Source organism: Ammodytes marinus (assembly GCF_949987685.1).
Source record: "Ammodytes marinus genome assembly, chromosome: 1".
Classification (NCBI taxonomy): Eukaryota; Metazoa; Chordata; class Actinopteri; order Uranoscopiformes; family Ammodytidae; genus Ammodytes; species Ammodytes marinus.
This window is the reverse complement of record NC_137230.1, coordinates 32273026-32294551: the sequence shown is the minus strand read 5'-3', so window position 1 is coordinate 32294551 and position 21526 is coordinate 32273026. Positions and strand designations below refer to the sequence as shown.

At 41.9% G+C, this 21526-nt stretch overlaps 1 protein-coding gene across 1 annotated transcript in view; it reads left to right on the top strand.

Annotated features, from left to right (window-relative positions):
• The window catches only part of slc12a4 (solute carrier family 12 member 4), a 44384-nt gene that overhangs the window by 953 nt on the left and 21905 nt on the right, over positions 1-21526 (top strand). The window contains 3 exon segments of the mRNA XM_080026157.1: positions 10651-10751; positions 10872-11003; positions 11896-12042. Of these exon segments, the coding sequence (XP_079882283.1) occupies positions 10651-10751; positions 10872-11003; positions 11896-12042 (380 nt within the window).

Below are 21526 nucleotides of genomic sequence, written 5' to 3'. Positions count from 1 at the left end.
GTGTGTGGGGGGGGGGGGGGGTGAATGAAGTATGGACAGAGGTAATACACGGAGAGTAGCGAGAAGTTTTTACCCTCTTGTTGGGATCATGTAAGGGCAGAGCTGATTTGTGAGGGCTAGCCTAAGGGAGGGAACCTACTGGGAAAACAGTGTTTTTTTAAAATTAAAATACGCACATAGGTGTGGCCCTTTAAATGAGACACCCACACTTTACCAAGGGCTGGGGGAAATAAAAACACACACTGACTGCCTGCCTGGTCATCCATTTATATTACATTACTGTCTAGCAATGGAACAACGTCAGAGAGGATCGCAGTTGAAGGGCTGAAGATGTGTCTTACAAGTTGTTCAGTGTGGCTGTAAATGATATGCATGTGTATTTCTGTGTGTTTTTGCATGTGTGCCAATATGAAATAAAGCAGTATCATGTGTAGATGACATGATATATATACCAGTGATCCACAGAGCTAAAGAAAGACATTTGAAGCATGGCAGAAGGAATCTGGGCACATGTTGTTGACCTAGCTGTCTAGCTTGTGTATTTCTGGAATGCATGGAAGTCACCCTTTTTTAAAAGGCCTTCATCAACAGCATGACATCCAACTTTATACACATAGAATACACACAACAGCACTTTATAGTTTAAAAGTAGTGGCTCGTTGTTGACAAGCTAAGCCGAACTTTGTACTGTGTCCCTGTTAAAAGGTTCTGATGACAGAGGGGAAGGCAAAAGATGTCCTTATATAACCCCTCAAAGTGTTACTACAGCAGAGTTTGGTGCTGGCGTTTTGCTGTCAGCCTCGTCTTCCTGCTCTCATAATTCTCTCGCTAACTCACGCAGGGAGAACTTCCTGAAGCTATGAGGGAAAACAACAACAGCCATTAAAGGTGGAGTCAATGATTCTGGAGGACGCTTGTTGTCAAAATCACTTTTTTGTCAAAGTCAGTGAATGTCTACTCATGATTCGCCACCTCTCTCCGTACTGTGTGTGCGCTGCAAAACAAATCCAGTGTTAATACACAGTCTAGGCAGGTGTGTAAACTGGTATGTAAACAAAGGGTGGTATGTAAACAACGGGGACCCCACGGTAGCTAGATACATGTCTGTTTACAGAACATAGGCTGTGTATTAACACCATCATGTTTTCAGTGCACACACAGTATACGGACAGGTAGCGGATCGTGAGGAATTCACTGATTTTTGAAAAAGTGATTTTGACAACAAACATTCTCCGGAATTGCTGACTCCTCCTTTAAAGCTTAGTGGATAGCTGTATCACTGGCTTTATGCCGTGGAGGGCGAGAAGGAGAGGGAAGTGAGACCGTGATGAATGATGAGATGGAGCAAAAGGTCACTCAGTATGTTACCGTTAAGGTTCAAACACATGCTGTAGCTTAACTAAACAGAAACAGCTGATCAAGTCAATATGGTTGACTGCCTTTTTATAGCATCCCTACTCTCTGCACATCCTGATAGAGGCCCTCATATGATGCTCCTCCTGAGGTTTTTTTTGTAAGGTTTCTTCCACATTTACCCCATATAAGGGCTATTTTGGGGACTTTTTTTCAAAATTGACGTCCTAAAGAGTGTGCTGTGTGCTGTATAGATTGTAATGCCATCTAATGAAATGGTGATGTTATTTCTACTGGGGTATATAAATAAAGTATAATCAGTGAACTTTGGATAATTCAAGGCATGTCAATATTCAAACGGTCTCAAGTTTTAGTTTTACACAAGGGATTATGACATTGTTAAACATAAGAAAGTTGGGTTGGGAAGTATTCATAAATAAAAGCAGTCTAAAGGTTGATGGGTGTACAGAGTGATTTCATTGTGGAAGTGGTGGGCTAAGCTTGGGTCATGCTCAATGTCTCGGCTGTATAGTGTGACGTACAATTGACCTTACTTGACTTCTGTGTTTCTAAAGTGTAGATAGATGTACTTAGTAGTTTTAGTCATGTGCGTATTCAATATGTCTCACGTTTTAGTTTCAACACACACCATTATGACATACAGTATGCAAGCATTACACAGTTGGGTGGAGAAGTATTCAGTAAATGTAAAGTCCAAACTGGGAGTGATTTCATGTTGGGAGTGGTGGGCTTGGGGTTGGGTTCATGCTAAATGTCTGGGCTGTATAGTCAGTGAGTTAGTGTGACGTCTGCGTCTCCCTGGAGGAAGTGACACAGTGAGGAGTCTGTTCCAGCCTGTGAACTTGGCTCTGTTCAGCACAGCACAGAACCAACACACTGTGGTGATTGTGAGTGCTGCTGAGCAAGAGCAACTTCCCTGAAATAGCCCCCAAACATTGCATTTCAGGGAAGAACATGTTTTTCTGCTGAGTCTAATGCCTCGTTTCCACCGAGTAGAGCGGGTCGGGTCGGAGCGGTTCGGTCCGGGTAGTTTGGCTTTTCATTTGCCAAAAGTTGGGTAGGGTACGGTTTAAGCGCACCTAACCGCTCTGAGCCGCTCCCGATCTCAGTACTCCTCCGTAGGGGTACTAGCGGCCTGAAAGCGGGCCGAAAATGCATGAGAAGGCGGAGCTACACACTGCCGTCATTTGATTGGTCGAAAGAATCATTTCCGCCATGTGTAGATCTCGGCAAGAGTGAAGAGAGTCTTGTGTTTTGGCGAAAATGTGAGCACAGCTCTGTTTATTGTGTGGTGTTTTTCCTCGTCAATAAATTAATCAGTTGGTTACACTGTGTCCCATAGTCACGTAGCTGCTGCAGCCAGCACTGTTCGCTCACTGTCTCTATGAGTTGCGCCGAGCGGTCTCTGTGTGTTTACGCCATAGATAGTAGTAAAATACACGCTCACAACAACACGGGGGGAATACATAAAGAAGCGGCTGGTTTGAATCATCTCCGCCGTTTGTAGTCACCTCGGCTAGAGTGAAGAGAGTTTTGGCGAAAATGTGAGCGCGGCACTGTTTATTGTGTGGTGTTTTTCCTCGTCATTAAATGAATCAGTTGGCTACACTGTGTCCCACTGCTACGATGTCACGTAGCTGCCGCAGCCAGTGCTGTTCGCTCACTGTCTCTATCAGTTGCACCGAGCCGTCTCTGTGCTCACAACACGGGGGGAATAAATAAAGAAGCGGCTGGTTTGACCAAGCAAAAACAAGAGACCGCTGGCTTGACCACAGTTGTTCCCACAGCCCGATAGTTTGACCCACATTCTGGCGTCGGCTATCGCAGTCCAGCCTAAACCCCGCCCTACCAGTAAGGGTAGGGTCGGCGGTGGAAACAACACCGAGATTCTTAAAAGTGAGCTGTCCCGCTCTGAGCCGCTCCGATCCGACCCGCTCTACTCGGTGGAAACGAGGCATAAAGCTCTGTTTTGAGTGTCTTACTGCTGAGCTATACACGTAAATGAGAGCATGTGTGTTTTTAACTTTTGACCACGACTCGCCCTGAAAGAGTCAGAAGATAAAACTAACTGTGCTACTGTAGATGTCTGTTTTAATTACAATGGTTTTGAAGGGTATACTTACAATGTTACATAACTTTACATTACATGTCATTTAGCGGGAGCTTTCATCCAAAGCGTCTTACAAGTGGAGGCAGTTAGAATAAGGGTCTTGCCAAAGGACTTAGAGTATGTCAGTGATGCTATCCAGCTGTACTTTTAATTTGGAAAACTATAATTTAAAAGAAAGGACATCTGTGGAAATGCAAGTGGCAACTTTGTAATGTGTGATTAATCATCGTATGTTATTGTGCCTGCTTTTTTTTAATAAGTGTAATGGCAAATATTGCATATATATCGCCGGACTCAAATGATGGAATGCTTATATCTGCAATAAGAAACACTGTATTTATCGAATATTGTATTTCTCTGAATAATACTAAACTGTTGCTGCTTTAACAGTGTCTTCCACATCCCCCTCTCCACGTACTATGTGTATTCCACACCTACACCCAGCCTATTGTCTTCAGGCTGTCTCCCCCTCCACCCCCATCCTCAGACACCAAACAGTCTGTCGCTGAGCCCTCTGATATAAGGAAACTATGAAGTAAGGCAACACACAACATAGATAATGTGTATACTAATGATCACCAAAAACTTCTTACTTCTCTCACCCACATGGTCATACCTAAATACATAATAGTTTTGATTTTTAATACAATGGCCGTAGGTGTAGTCTGCACATTTGTGAATGAGTGAACGTTGATAACTGACAACAGTTTGTTATATATTCACATAATGAGTTCAGTTCATTCATTGTTGAGAACCTGAAAATAATAATAAGATGTAGACATATTATCTTGAAATGCATACACTGTTAATGAGAAATAAACATTGTTGAGCAAGTATGTGTTAACAGTCTAATCTTTTTTTTACTTACATTTTTGTCACTTAAACCACATTTCATAGAACAATTTGTAAAAACATAGAGTATATAGACATACTGTAGATAGACATATAAAAAGGACAGCAAAGCTAAAAAAAAGTACTGTACATACAATTTAGTAGAGCAGGGACAGTCGTATAGTGTATCAGAGGTTTTAGCTGCAAACTGCTGCTGGAAACAACAACAACTTTTAAACAAAGCGCTAAGCCTGAACCAAAACAGTTGCAGGTCATAAAACCAAAAACTATGTGCAGGAAAAAATGCTGAAATGCTACCTGGAGCTGAGGGGAAACAGCAACAACAACAACAACATCAACAACAACCATTAAACATGTGATTCATCGTGAACAAACATGTTGGAAGTACAAGCTCTGTGCAATTATTATTTTATTATTTATGCAAAGGAAAACACCTTGCAGTCCATCCTGGGTCAATAATCTAACCATGTTGTGTGAATATGTCCGTGTTTGTATTGTTAGGAAATAAGTCCTGAGAAACTTATGTGAGGAGTAGATGATTTGGAGAATGCTGCTGTGTGTTTTCTGTGTGTGTGTGTGTGTGTGTGTGTGACTGTGTGTGTGTGTGTGTGTGTGTGTGTGTGTGTTTGTGTGTGTGTGTGTGTAATTGAGGAGAACAGGGTGAGCATTCCTGTCATGCTGCTGGCATATGATGCCACTCAGATATGCCAAACAGCCAGACACACTGTGCAGCTGATGACAGAGTTAGAACAAAATCAGACACACACGCGCACACACACACACACACACACGCACACACACGCACACACACGCGCACACACACGCACACACACGCACACACACACACACACACACACACACACACACACACACACACACACACACACACAGACACAGACACAGACACAGAATTTTTCCAATGATAAAACAGTTTTTCCATCCAATCATGCCATTTTGGTTCTGCTCATTCACATTAATGTGGGAACATTGTAAGCACAGCAGCCAGCCCAGATATAGTTGATTTCTATCATAGTTTGAGGATCTCCTAGCTATTGAATGCATTCAATGTGTCATGTGTGTACTGGTTTCTTATTCAGCGTCACGTTGTCACTTAGCAGAGATCAGCACAAAACCAATACAGTATTGCCTGTGAAAACATGGATAGTTTAGTGTCCGGCCATAACACATATTTACTGGGGGGTTTCTTTGTGTATGACAAATATTAAACTTATGCAAAATGTCCGAGGAAAAACTGTTAGGTAAAATGCACATAACATACTTGTAGTACTTCAAGCAGCGACAGGATGCTTCTTTATCCTATTTTCAAAAGCCTTTAGCAAACATGTTTCACATTCTGTGTGTGTACGGTTTTATCTTTAGACATACAAGTATCAAAAACAAAATACACTTCCTTCCTGGGCACTTAAAGGTACTGTGTTTTATTTAGCTACAATGGAGTCGGTGGATGCCAAAACCTGGACCATAACACAACTCAAACTTTATTATGGACAGTGATTTCTGAAGTTTCACAGTGGTGCACTGTTTATAAAATTAACGTACGGTAAATTATAGATAAACAAGGCAGAGCGGCATTTGATACTGTAGCATAGAATGTACGGCCTATTTTCTGCATAACATTCACACAAAGCAAGCATATATGAATGTGGGTTGGAGTTTGCAGCAAATGTGCAGTTTAAACTCCCCTAAGTGCACACACTAAAACATTACGCTGATACGCTGCAGGTGAACATTTGGGCTTTGCTTAGTCATTAGTTCTACACCACATTGATTTTCGCATTTAGTTAATTTGTGTCTGTTTGAGAGTCTGTTGTACAATGCTCCTCTCTGCCCGCCCACCTTTACCCCCCAGGGTAACCGGGCTGAGCTGACGTCTTTCTCCCCATCATTAGCAGACATCAAAGCTAACATGTTGCGCTGTGTTACCCAGCAGGTTATAGCATTCCTCTGCTCTGTTCAGCATGAAACATTACCATTACGGCTATAACATTGGCCTAATGCTACTGCAGAGAGTTACATTGCCTCTTGCCACAGGGCAGGCAGGAGAAAGAAAATACAATAAAACCTAATAGTTTTAAATGGAAGCTATAGTAGCAATCTTTAGAAATTTAGTTTTCTTAACTGCAAAACATGTTATCCAACAGACCAATACATTGTCTTATCATAAGGGGATTAAGATGTATGTTTATATCACAAATATTTAGTCAAGATGGAGATTTGCAATTCAAAAGTGTATCAATGTTGCTGTTGTGATAGTGCAAAGTTGCTATTTGGATTTTTTAAATGCAGCGTGGGAAGTAAACAGAGCTGTCAATCAGTGCAATGCAATGATTTTAATATTGCCCCAAGCTCAGTTCATTATTCACTTATTTTTCTCAGTTTGTGCCAAAATCAGATGATAGATTATCATGTGCAATTATGACAAATGCCGTGCCTAATGTTGTTGTTTTAACCTGTGTTGCACCATACTGTAACTGACATAATGTTAGCTGGTTTAGCACAGTACTGTATACAAATGCAAACCCATAATGAGCATCGTGGGAATTGCCTTTGTCACATGTTTTACTTGAACTAATACTGCTGCTTCTGAGTAATACAATTTCTGAGTAATTTCAGATCATGTTGGTGTGTGGTAGATGGGCTAGTTTCAACATAGCAATCCAAATAATTCATGTCAACATTTTTCAGTGTTAATATTGACTGTAGGTCTATTTTGCCTCATCAGCTTGTTAGAAAAATAAATGCTGGTATGTGCAGTTGTAGGAGGTCAGAATGGCTTTGAACTGAATACAGTCATCAATGAAGTACACGTTTGCCCTTTAATATTTGAGCTGTTGCCATGCAACAGTTGTGTCATGTTTGCCCAAAACAGTGGCATTGTCAGGGTCTGCTTTGAAGGCAACTATTGCACTAAAGCAGAGGGAGCAAATGAAACGAAGAAAGGAACAAACAATATGCATGTGTAGTCTTTTATACACACACACACACACACACACACCTCCAAAAACGTAAGCAAAAGAACATTTTTGCCAACTAACTGCACAAAGTAGAGTGGGCTTAGCTGTGTGACTTATTTCCCTCTCTGTGATAAGTCTTAAATGTTTATTAAAGAGGAAATTTAGCAAAGAGGCTTTTCACAAACCCTAAGAGGCTAATGGACAGCGATATTGTTTTCCACCCATAATCGGCTTTAAAAAAACAGCACAGACACATCACTGTGAAGTTTATTTCTCTCTTGAGTGGTTTTGAAAATGTCCATTATGAGTAGTATTCAGACTGGGTTGAAATATTCCATCCAAGCAAACATTGCAGTCTAGATGTAGTAAACTAATGATCTGTTTGTTGAAAAACTGTCTGTCTCCAATGTTGTCTTTGTATATATGTCCCGATTATTTTTGTTTAGAGTCTTGTACTTTGCACTTTGAAGAGAATTGACAATGTGGCATCTTTTCTGGGAATTGATCTACCTGTAAATACACAACGAACTATACACGCAGACACAGACCTAACACAAACAAATCACTGTGGACTTTTGTTGCATTTAATGTTGGACCGAAACTTGGAAACCAAAAGTGTATTTGATTGTCTTTGCTACACATCATTTTGAGACAATATCAAATACATAGCTCGAAAGTATACTTCTAATCTAGCTAAAGGGCTAGTGAAGAGTGTAGGCTTTCTAGTATTTGTCTTACATCATTTCTCACTAAAAAGAAACATGACCTTGAATACTTGCCTCCACATGGTTAGTGAGTAGAAAAGTAAAAGTCATGTATGCCCTTATTGCAAAAGGTCCCGGGATACACCCATATCCAAATGTCATGCCATAAAAGTGTCAGTGCTTCAGTACAGATAGCCTTTGATCTTCTGTCAGTGGTTGTGTGTGTGTGTGTGTGTGTGTGTGCGTGCTGTCTTGGTGGGGGCACATTTGACATGTCAGTACACGTTGCTGTGAAGCCTGTGTGCTGTTCAGTGCTCGCAGCATGACTCTTGTGTGCCTTCATAACGAGCCAGTTAATCTTTAATCTTTTTTAATTAGACATTTTACGTCAGGGCATTAACTAGAGACCCCCTCTGTCTCCCTCAGCCCCATTGTCAAAGTGACTTCTATTTTGGAGTCGGAAGTTGAACTATATTTTAAGCTGTAGGACACGCTGTTTGAGTAACAGTTCAGAACCAGAAAAACAACTGAAAATAGTTCACCTTTGTGGAGCAAAATCCATCTGCATTGCTCTAAAACACAGAGATTGTGTTTTTATCCCGTGCCAATAATAGCAAAAATTAAACTAGGGGACAGTGTTGGCAGCACTCTTTACTCGTATCTCCCCCCAGGCAATTCTGCAATCCAGCTGTGTCCAGTTGTCACGGTTCACAAAGAAAGCCCAATAGGAATTTGACCTTCATGCTTCAAATGATCACTTCATTTTTCCCACTTGTTGTCCTTAATAATTTGGACAACTCCTTGTTTAATAGAGAAATATAACATCATGCAATGTGTCAACATCATACAATCAAGTATTTTGCTTACAGCTAATGTCTTGGTATTTTGTGATGTAAGATTACAGATACTGCAATACTTCACTTTTTTAAAATACATTCAAACTGCGTGTGTATGTGTCTCTGTGTGTGTGTGTGTGTGTGTGTGTGTGTGTGTGTGTGTGTGTGTGTGTGTGTGTGTGATTTTTGTTCTTGGTCCGTGCGTTACCACTATATCCTCTACTCCCCCCCCCCCCCCCCCACACACACACACACACACCATGCACCATGTAGCCTACTGGATCAGGCCCCTGATTGAGTTTTTTCCCTGGGTGACCGGGTTTCCTGGATAGTAATCGACAATTCCCCAAAGCTAGGGGCATAGAGCGCTCTGTTGCAGTCTGCACACAGCACAAAACTACAGTATGCTTACCCACAGTGATGAAAGTAGCAGCAATGGGACACAGTATACAGGTGAGTGAGGACCAGCATTGACGCTCAAGTCAACTCACTTGCAGTATATTTTCAACATAATGAAGAATATTTTTCAATTTCATGCCCACTTGGTAAGTTGGCAGACTTTTTGTTGCTGGATTAGTGCGGTGTTCTGAGATGCCACTGTGCAAGTTTACATGCTCTAATAACCTGAAGGTTTGGTAATTTACAAGTAATGAGGTGTGTGTGCGTGCCTGTGCATGCAAATATGTGTGTGTGTGTGTGTGTGTGTGTGTGTGTGTGTGTGTGTGTGTGTGTGTTTGTGATAAAGTTTGCAGCGCTACTTTGGGTGCAATCATTGCCCCCAAGAACTGAGCTCGTCTTGGCTTGATTCTCCTCTTCAAAAGCAGAAGTTAATGAGAGTGAAATCTAATTATGGGCCTGTTTATCACCTGGACTGTGCTTTGTCAGTCTCTGCAGCTTTTGGGCCTTTCACTGCAGATCATGGCAATCATTTGTGTTTGTAAAGTGTATTGTTACTTGGGAATTATTAAGCTGTTTGTACTTTTGTATTGTTTGTTAGTTAACTGAATTCTAATTAATAGTGACTATTTAAAAAAACGGACCATTTGAAAAAGGATTAGGCTAGAAAATTGTATTATCTTGTTCATTCTTGTTTTGTTAATAGGCAATGGGGCTGAGCAGTTTGTTTTCCTTAATTTGATTCTAATAATGCCACACATTTCTCAATTTTGAAAACTCTGATATTTTACTTTTTAGCCAGTGAAAAGTGGTTTTGTTATTATTCCAAAACTAGACAAGAACAACAAACATTTATAATTGATTTGACATTTTTCTATTGGCAATGCATGTGACATGTCGTTGGTATTATTGAATATCCATCAATCACAGTTAGAGTGAGACCATTTCACCAAGTTAGTGATTGCGGTTATAACTACTACTCTTTCAGCCAAACAATTGTAGGTCCATGTTTGGTTTTAATAATGTAACTTATATTAAATTAATACCAAAACTGCAACATTAAAGTATGCACTATGCATTTCACATGGATTTTGAAAATGATCTTAAAGAGATTTAAGTTAGCATTATGGTCATCTAATACTTTTTTCCTGTGACGTCATAGAAGCCCGCTGGCGACTGGGTTGGGATACTTTATATTTTCCATGAAAGTATGTTACAGTAAATAAGCATCTTCTTTAGACATGGATACCTTGCACTTACATTGTGCAGTATATGTTACTAAAATGCCTACACTATATATTTAAGAACACTTTTTACTTTATTTACAGACAGTAACATCTATATTTTTGTTGGCCCTAAAGCTCAAATTGTGGCTTGTTTTTGCTTTACTGTCTCTTTTACAGGACTTGGGAGTCATAAAGAAGACAGCCCGTTTCTCAACAGTGCCGATGCCGCCAGCAAGAAGAATGACTTCTTCTATGACAGGAACCTGGCTCTGTTTGAGGTCTGTTGTTATTTAGTTATTTTTTACTTTCCAATATTTCTGTCAGAAGATTAAGCCTCAATCTTTAAACCAAAGTCATAAATATGAACCTTTTTTTATTTTATTTATTTTTTGATCTAGGAAGAGCTGGACATCCGGCCTAAGGTCTCCTCTCTGCTCAGCCGATTGGTCAGCTACACAAACATCACGCAGGGAGCCAAAGAGCATGAGGAGGCGGAGAGCGCTCACTCTTCACGCAGGAAGACCCCCAAGGTAAGGGGCCATGCCGCCATTCTAGATACAATGTGGATCAGGATATTTCTCTATCACGATACTCTCATAAAATTCTTCTATGTTTTCCTCCAACAAAAACATTTACTGACACGTAGTATAGACCCTACACATAACATTTAAGTCCTGGACTTCAACTTAAAAGTCTCTTCTAATGTAAAAAAAAAAAAAAAAACATATTAAGTTACATATTTAGAATAAATAAAAAAAACTTAACAAAAAATAGCAGCCAGGCCGTTTCTTGGTAAGGAACACAAGTCTACAGATTCAACATTGTGGGGCTAATTAGGGAGGAATACTGGCAAGTTACAACTATGGAGTTGTTTGCGTGAATGCTACATTAAAAGCTTACTTACTTTTACATTAGGTGTAGCTGATTATCATTGATAAAACAACGGGTGTTCCCAAGCAAAGATCATTCCCAAGCAAGATAATTGTCATCATTTAGAAATGAGATTGCATAGATATATGAATGAAGACCACAATATTTCATTAGCAGCCACCTACCCCAAGGTCAGGAGAGGAACACTATGCCTCATTGTTGTCATCACATGTATGGAACATTATCCTCTCTCTGCCTGCCTCACTATCTAAGTTCCAGTTTAAGTATTAAGACTTGTTGATTGACGGCTCTTGCCTTTGCACAAATCTGCAGTCACGCTGTGTGGCTGTGTGTAAGACCCCGAACACATTGGAAAGAGCCGATACCATGATTGAATGACCTTTCAAAAGTACATCAATCAATACCAGTGATCATTACGCTTGTTTCCTGAAATGTCACAGTCAATAAGGTCCCCCTCTCTCTCTCTCTCCCTCTCTCTCTCTCTCTCTCTCTCTCTCTCGCTCTCTCTCTCTCCCTGTGTGTTTCTGTCAGTCTCCCAACATGGGCACTTTGATGGGCGTCTACCTGCCGTGTCTGCAGAACATTTTCGGTGTGATCCTTTTCCTGCGACTGACGTGGATCGTGGGGATGGCTGGCATCATGCAGTCCCTCCTCATTGTCCTCATGTGCTGCTCATGTGTTAGTATGCTTCGCCCACACACACACACACACACACACACACACACACGTTCGTACAACTATACGTGAGAACACGCGTTGACAATGCAATCCCTAGCCTAGAAAAGGCCTAACCCCAACCCTTACACTAACCTTTACATAAACCTAATTCATACCTGAACCTCAAAACCTATAGTCTTAACCCTCAGGCCAACCTTTACATGCCTTTCTTGAAGTGAAAACGAGCCAAAATGTCCTCACTTTCCAAAAACAACAAGAACAAGAACACACACACACACACACACACACACACACACACACACACACACACACACACACACACACACACACACACACACCACACCCACCATTACACTGGATTGATTCCATCAATAATGTGGGCCAGCTTTCATTGCTAAACCAGTCAACAGAATCCACAAGTCAAATTATGTAAGTTTGACTTGTGTCTTTATGTTGTAATGTTGTGCAATGCTTCCATAACCCTTCTTCCATTACAGATACTGCACTGTAAACCCGGATTTCGCTTTTTTGTTATCTTAACAAATGTTTTCTTGTCAATATGACATGGGTGTGTGTAGAAAGTTGATTCAACTTAAAATAATTAATTGACAGCGCCTCAACTACATGGAAGTTAACCAAATTGAAAATAAATGTTATGTTAGCTAGAAAGTCCTAGTTGAGTTAAAAAACCGGGCTAAAATTGGTAGTTTATGCGTCATCACGTTGTACGCTGAGAGTCACGTGGTACGACTTGCGTGCCTGCGTGACTTTGAATCCACCGGGAACGGGAAGGCACTGCCGCCATCTTTTTCCTCGCAGTGAAAAGGAGAGACTTAGCGGACTCTTTTACTCGACAGAAGGTGAGTGCAAATTCTTATAAACATACATGTAATACTTCTGAAACATTTAATGTGTTTGGCCTTCCGTGATACTCGTTAATTGTAAACTTAACTGAACAAAATGCAAGGTTTACACCGAGCAGAGTTTTTCTTAACCACGTACTAGCTTACTTAAACATATATGTTCGACAGCACAGTAAATATCGAGTGTAATTGTAACCAATAAACAGAATTTACTCGGGTTACGATAGCAGTTTACTATCATCCAGATTTATTCAAGTACTGGACTGAAATGCATCCTACTTTGTCCTTATGAAACCAGGAAAAACATTGTAACAGTGTGCTTTAAATCATGTAGACATGTAATTATATTTTGATAAACCCTCAATTAGAATAAGAAAATAAAATACAAAAATAAAATATATTTCCCTTTGTTAATGTAGTTAAACCAAATATCAAAACAGTCTCAAAACAAACCTGTTATTCCGTACTAATAACCTGACGAGATGTTGCTCGTTCTCTTATATAAATTGTCTCTTTCTTAGTTCATGAAAACAAAATGAATACCGAACGGTCTTCTTTCACACAGTCCATAAAACAAACAAAACAAAATTACCGAGCGGTCTTCTTATCCAAAAAAATAGAAATATCCTGAAATGTCCTTGTATTGTCTCCAAAAAATAATAAAGTAAAGTTAAGTGCTGGCCAGCAATAATATTATATAGAGCTCTATATATGTGTGTGTGGTGGTTTAATATTGTTGCCTGCACTCCTCGGGATACTCAAAGGATGTCGACGGCTCCTCACGAGCTCACGAGCCCCTGGAACAGCACTCAGAAACAGCGGCAACGTTTCCTCAATGTCCAGTCACTCGGCGTGGCGATTCCTTGTTAACGTTCTTCTTGTATCACTTCAGCGACAGCTTCCGGCATGTTGTCAAAAGCAACACGAGTAATTTGGCACAGTAAATATTATAATTAAATACTTTTGTTAACAAGTTTAAACTCAGAAAATAAACAGCGGAATAATCACAGCTTGACCACACTGCTTGTGCATTGGAGAAGAGAGACCCGCGAAAACTTCGTCTCCAAGGTAACAATAACACACACCGTAAAACAGCAGTCGTAAAGCTGCCGCAACATAAAGTGGTCGTAACCCTTAAAGAGACACACACCAAAAACAGTGATATTACAGAAAAGCATTAGCTGACTGAAAATATATCTGGGTTACATCCTCCCCCACTTAAAATGTGACGTCCCCGTCACTACCTACGGCTAGAGACTGAACTAACCCTGCAATTTGCTGCTGCAAGGACAATAAGAAACCATAAAACAGTGTCTGCTGTGTAGGGGGACTTAAGGTGTGATGTTTACAATGGGCTTTGCGACCAACTTGGTAGTCACTAAGATAAGCTGGTGGTACCCTTGTTCTCTGAGGCCTAGTCTGGGACGGGCCTGGACTAATTACAGTCTCAGTGTCTGACAACTCATGCTGATCTGACATGAATTCAGGGGCATCAGGATTTAGGGGATTTTGAGACTGAGAGGTACTCTGTTCAGGGGTTTCAGGGCTCGTGTTCTGAGTTTCCAAGTCTTGATCCACTTCCATTGAAGACAAATCATCCTCAATATCTCCCTCATCAGTCACCTCAGGAACTTGAGTCGGGATTGCCTGCACATCAGTACTCACAGGATCTGCTTCTAAGGTTGCAGGTAGGAACCCACAGGGAAGAAGCATGTCTCGATGCAAAACCCGCTCTCTGCCCTCACCATTATCGGGCCTGACAACATACACAGGGATACTCTCATCCGGCTGTTTGGCAACAACGTAAACAGTGGATTCCCATTTGTCAGAGATTTTGTGCTTCTTTCTGAGACTCAGATTCCTCACAAGGACTCGATCCCCTACCTCTAAAGGCAAGGCGGTTACCTTAGCATCCCAGCGCCTTTTGTTCAACAACTGCCGTTTTTCAGCATTTCTTGACGCTAGCTCATATGCGTGTCTGAGTCTTTTCTTTAGGTCTCGCACATATTGTGTGTGCGTTTTGGGGTTGTGACCCTGAGGACTGATGCCGAAACAGAGGTCAATGGGGAGACGCGGCTCTCTGCCAAACATGAGTAGGAAAGGGGCTTCGCCAGTCACATCATTCCGTGTACAATTATATGCGTGTACAAGGGGCTTGACATATTTCCTCCATTCCTCCTTCTTTTTGTCCTCCAGCGTTCCCAAGAGGTCGAGCAGAGTCCTGTTGAATCGTTCTACCGGATTCCCTCTCGGGTGGTAGGGCGTTGTGCGAGACTTGGCGATTCCAGCATGCTTACAAAGTTCTGCTACAACTTCTGACTCAAAACAGGCTCCTTGATCACTATGCAGCCTGCGGGGAAAACCATAGTGACAAATGAAGTTTTCCCATAACACTGTGGCAACAGTCTTGGCTGTCTGGTCTCTAGTTGTATATGCCTGTGCATATTTTGTAAAGTGATCAGTTATGACCAGTATGTTTCTAGTGTCTCTTGAGTCAGGTTCAATTGTCAGAAAATCCATACAGACTAGCTCAAGGGGACCACTGACTTTGATGTTGACTAGTTTGGATGCCTTTTGCACCCTAGATTTTCGTCTGACACATCTTTCACAGCTTTTACACTTTGTCTCAATGTATTTTGCCATCTTCGGCCAGTAGAACCTTGCTCTGGCTAGTTCCAAAGTTCTCTCAATACCCATATGGCCTGTCTCATCATGAATACCTTGGAAGGCTCTTTCTCTGTGACTACTGGGTATGACAAGTTGATGAAACGCTTCACCTCTTTGATTGAGAACTTTGCGGCACAACACTCCGTTCTTCAAGAGTAGCTTTGATTTCTCTCGTAAGAGTTGAGCTACCTCTGGCTCCACAGTCGTCTTATCAAATACCTCAGTGTCAAGCTCATCTTCCAGTATACGAATAACTTGTGCCAAAGCTGCGTCTTCCCTCTGCAACTGATGCCAGTCTTCCATAGACATTTCTGGCAGAGCTGACTGTCCTGGCCCAAGGACTGGATCTTCCAGATCATCAGGGACCGCACTTTCATCACACAAGAGAGTTTCCACTGCAGATATCACAGTGTCCGGATCCTGATTGTCTTGTGAAACTGCATGAACATTGACACCATGGCGCATACAAAGAGTGCTCACTGTCTCCCCATCCAACACTTGGAACTCCTCAGGTGATAGGCTAGCTCGATCTAGCATACCTGAAATTCTCTGGTCCATCTCTCGAGACTCTTCATCGTCTTCGGATGGTTCATGAGGTCTCCTCGAGAGCCCATCAGCATCAATATTCAGCACACCAGATTTGTAATGGATGTCAAAGTTGAACAGTGATAGAGAAGCAAGCCATCTGTGGCTCGCGGCATCTAACTTTGCACTTGTCAGCACGTATGTCAGAGGATTGTTATCCGTTAGCACTTTGAAGTTAGCCCCGTACAAATAGTCATGAAACTTTTCACTGACCGCCCATTTAAGGGCGAGAAATTCTAACTTATGCACGGGGTAGTTTTTCTCACTTTTAGAGAGACCACGACTGGCGTACGCTACCACTCGGGTTTGGCCATCTTGGACCTGATACAGGGCTGCACCTAAACCGGTCATACTGGCGTCAGTGTGGAGCACATATGGGAGCTGCCAATTGGAAAATGCAAGCACCGGGGCAGATGTTAATTTCTCAATGATTAGCTCAAATGCTGCTTGGCAATCAGGGGTCCATAATGCACCAAGTGGATGTGACTGTTTTCGTGGCCAGTGGTTAGGGCCTTTGTGCCTGGGCGCTAGATCTCCTTTCAACAAATCATTTAGAGGCCTAACAACCCTAGCATACTCTCTCACAAATCTTCGGTAATACCCAGTGAAACCTAAAAATGACCGAAGCTCTTTGGCTGTTTGAGGCCGGGGCCATTCTTTTACAGCAGAAACTTTGTCAGGATCGGGTTGGATTCCCTCAGCAGATATCACATGCCCTAGATATTTCACAGAGGTCTGGAAGAATTTGCATTTGGAAGGGGACAGTTTGAGGCCAAAATCAGAGACGCGTTTGAGAACCTTCATTAATCTCTCCTCATGTTCCTCCAAAGAGCTGGAGAATATTATGAGATCGTCGAGGAAAGCAACAACCTCTTGGAGGTTGATACCTTGCATCACCTTCTCCATGGTTCGCTGGAAGGTTGCTGGAGAGTTGGTCAGGCCTTGGGGCATTCTCCGAAATTGCCATGTTCCAAAGGGTGTTGTGAATGCTGTCTTTGGCCGATCAGAGGGTTCAACCTCCAGCTGATAGTACCCACTCTTTAGATCAAGAACAGTGAACCATTTTGAGCCTGACAGCAGGGAGAATGTCTCCTCTATACGAGGTAATGGGTAGGCATCTTTTTTAGTCAAGTTGTTCAGTCTGCGGTAATCCACCACCATTCGCAGATCTCCGTTCTTTTTCCGGACAAGGACAATTGGAGAGGCGTAGGGGCTATGTGATTCCTCTATGATGCCTATGGCCAAAAGGTCTTGGAGATGCCTTTTTAAGTCATTGAAGTCGGCAGGTGAGACACGTCGAGTTCGCTCTTTGAATGGTACATGAGTGTCAAGTTCTATGCGATGAGTGACTCCTGCAATGTTACCAACATCTAGATCATGTCTAGAAAACGCATTTGGCACTTCTTTGTTTATTCTAGCCTGTATGTGCTCCCTTAGTTCTGGTGCTATGGGGCTGTCGCTGAAATCAGGATAGAAGATGTCAGCTGCTGAATTGATCTTTTCATTTTGTGACACCGACAGAGCATGTGTCTGCGGAAGGGCAACATCTGACTTTTTGTTCTGGTCAGAGTGTGAAACGGGCACTGCCCAGTCAATAGGAGAGCACTCAGCAATGACTGTTTTGGGGTATAAGGTGATGTCACGCTGAGAAATATTTTTGACCACAAGCTTAAATTTATTGTGGGATTGAGGCTTTACATCCACTATCTGATCATAGACGATAAGGCCTCCTGGCGTGGGTATTTCCTCCGTACCACCCACAAGAGCTTGGAATTCACCTTCACCGGGTTTATTGTGGCAGATGCCCTTTAAAGTACAAAGCTCGCCGCGCTTCAAGCGTATGGGTACTTTGCTGCTGAGCCTTACACGCAGAACTTTGGCGTCTTTTGTTTGGGCTTCAGTCCGGTTATCACACTCTGCATAGGCCATTAGCCAGCTGGCCTGGATAGGAAGGGTTTCTGGGAACTTAGTTCCGCCTTGCTTAATGCAGTCTTGGATCATTGGACGCAGGGCATTAGTACCTACAAGCAGAGAATGCTTGTCATTGTATGACTGATCTGGGCTTACTAAAGCTAGGATGTGAAAACATTGGTCTGTGCCACATTTATCTTTAGGGAACTGCACATCCACTTCAACATAGCCCAAATATGGAACCTTTTGTCCCGCTGCACCTTCAATGTTTAGGGCATCTTTAATAGAGAATAACTGTCTGTGGGAAAGGTAACGGGAATAAAATGACTGGGATATGATTGTTACTTGCGACCCTGTGTCAATTATGCAATTGCATTGGACTCCATCTAACCATGCTTCACTATCACAAGGCTCTCCAACAAGTCCTGCTGGAATCTGAATAGGCGCTGATGCATTTGGGGGTTCATGCATGCACTGGCTCAAAACAGGGGAACTAGTTTGACACTGAGCTCCTACTTGTCCCACAGCAGGAGCCCTTAACTGTTTAAAGACAGATTTGGCTGGGGGCTTGTCTGCTGGTAGCTTAGTGGACGTTGGGTTTGTCTAGTTTGGTGTCTCTCACAAAGTTTCTTCTGCACGAGCACAGCATTTGTTTGGTTTGTGCATTGCGGCATTATATGTGACTCTTCTCCACAGTTGTAACAAAACCTGCCCGCTTTAATGAGATTATCTGTGGGCACAGCTTGGAGTGGTGGAGCTGTGTTGCTGCCTTTTGCTTTCTGTGAGAATTTTCGTCCTGCTCTATCATATCTGGGGGGATTGGCATTTTGAGTAGTGACACTTTGCTTTAGCTCAGCCTCTAACAGTCTGATTCTCTCCTCAAGCTGCTCCCTAGTGTTAGCATCGCACACCGCTAGGACTTTGTTGCTAGGGGGCTCAGACTCATCAGTAGTTAGGTGTGTCTTAGTATGAACTTTGGTTGTGCTCCCAGCAGTATGTCGCTTTTTCCTCATTTCCTTTAGCTGACTTTCTTTCTCATAATTTCTTATTTTGAACAGCAACTCTGAGAAAGTGGGCGTGCTCTGGGAGGGGTCATTGAGTTGTTCTTTTAGGTGCAATGTGGTTATCATACTGTCTTCCCAGCAGCCTCTTAGGAACTGCTTTAATAGTTGAGAATCACCATTTTGTTTAGCTACACCTTTATTTTCAACTACTTCCTGTAACAGAGTTTGGAGTCGACGCAAGTAGTCGGATGCTTTCTCCCCACTGTCCTGATGGGTCTCTAAGAACTGAATATACAGCTCCTCACCTCCTGTAACGTTACCATACGCCTTGTCTAGTTCATGGAGATAGTCACTTGGTGGGGCTTGGGCTCCAATAGAGAAAGCCACATTTAAAGCAGGGGTATGAAGGCTATCAAGAAGCATACGGCGCTGCTGTGCCTCTGACAGGCTGGAGTCATTTAGTACCTGCTTAGCTCTAAGCCGCCACACTTTGTAATCCACCTCTGTAGAAGGTTTAGGAGAATTTCCAGAGAATGGACGCAGTTCTCTTGCAGGTGGAATGAACACCAGGGAGTCGTGTTTTACAATATGTTCCACGATTACTCTCTGAACATCTGCAGGGAGGGGGTCAACAAGCAGAGTGTCATTAGGGGCCTGTCTTGGACTGGATGCATAGCTATCAGCACTGAAGACAACCGGTCTTGGGTTAGGGGTAGACTGTGCTTTAAATGCCGGGGCTTTAAGAGCAGATGCTGGGGTAGAAGTTACTGGGCCCTTGTCACTATCCCCTTTTCCAGAAATATGATTCACTGCTACTTGATTCAAAGTAATGGGGCTCATGTTGTATGTTAGAGCTAACTCATTTACCTGCTCTCTGAAATTGACTGTCATGTCATCAATAGCACGAGCAAGAGGCACTACATCATCTGTGGGTGGCTCACTGACTGACTTAGGTGGACAGTATTCATCTATCTGCATAACCTCCCAATATGAGTCATCAGCTGGATGCTGGCGGTCTAGAAGCATTGGAGTTAAAGACTCGCTAAACTGACACAGAATGGTATTGGGAAGGCTGTCAATGTGATGCACTCCAACAACATCATCTAGTAATGCAAAAACCCTTTTTACATCTTCCAGTTTAACCTTAGCTGGGACACCCTTAAGCATAACGGTGCGCTCTGGGTCAAAACCATACATGTCACAAAACTCCATTTTGTTTTCTCAATTAACCCAACCTTACAATTTTCAGATGATTATACTTTAAAGAGTTTTTATATTTAAGTTCAAGTAGACGCACTTCAGTCCCTGTTCGGGCGCCAATTTTGTCTGTAACCAATAAACAGAATTTACTCGGGTTACGATAGCAGTTTACTATCATCCAGATTTATTCAAGTACTGGACTGAAATGCATCCTACTTTGTCCTTATGAAACCAGGAAAAACATTGTAACAGTGTGCTTTAAATCATGTAGACATGTAATTATATTTTGATAAACCCTCAATTAGAATAAGAAAATAAAATACAAAAATAAAATATATTTCCCTTTGTTAATGTAGTTAAACCAAATATCAAAACAGTCTCAAAACAAACCTGTTATTCCGTACTAATAACCTGACGAGATGTTGCTCGTTCTCTTATATAAATTGTCTCTTTCTTAGTTCATGAAAACAAAATGAATACCGAACGGTCTTCTTTCACACAGTCCATAAAACAAACAAAACAAAATTACCGAGCGGTCTTCTTATCCAAAAAAATAGAAATATCCTGAAATGTCCTTGTATTGTCTCCAAAAAATAATAAAGTAAAGTTAAGTGCTGGCCAGCAATAATATTATATAGAGCTCTATATATGTGTGTGTGGTGGTTTAATATTGTTGCCTGCACTCCTCGGGATACTCAAAGGATGTCGACGGCTCCTCACGAGCTCACGAGCCCCTGGAACAGCACTCAGAAACAGCGGCAACGTTTCCTCAATGTCCAGTCACTCGGCGTGGCGATTCCTTGTTAACGTTCTTCTTGTATCACTTCAGCGACAGCTTCCGGCATGTTGTCAAAAGCAACACGAGTAATTTGGCACAGTAAATATTATAATTAAATACTTTTGTTAACAAGTTTAAACTCAGAAAATAAACAGCGGAATAATCACAGCTTGACCACACTGCTTGTGCATTGGAGAAGAGAGACCCGCGAAAACTTCGTCTCCAAGGTAACAATAACACACACCGTAAAACAGCAGTCGTAAAGCTGCCGCAACATAAAGTGGTCGTAACCCTTAAAGAGACACACACCAAAAACAGTGATATTACAGAAAAGCATTAGCTGACTGAAAATATATCTGGGTTACATAATGACATTAATTTACATCGAAAGTTGTACTTTTCATTGTCACTGGTGGCAAAGAAACGAATTCTAAAAATTCAACAAGTAGCGTTTTACATGAGGCGGCACCGTTAAA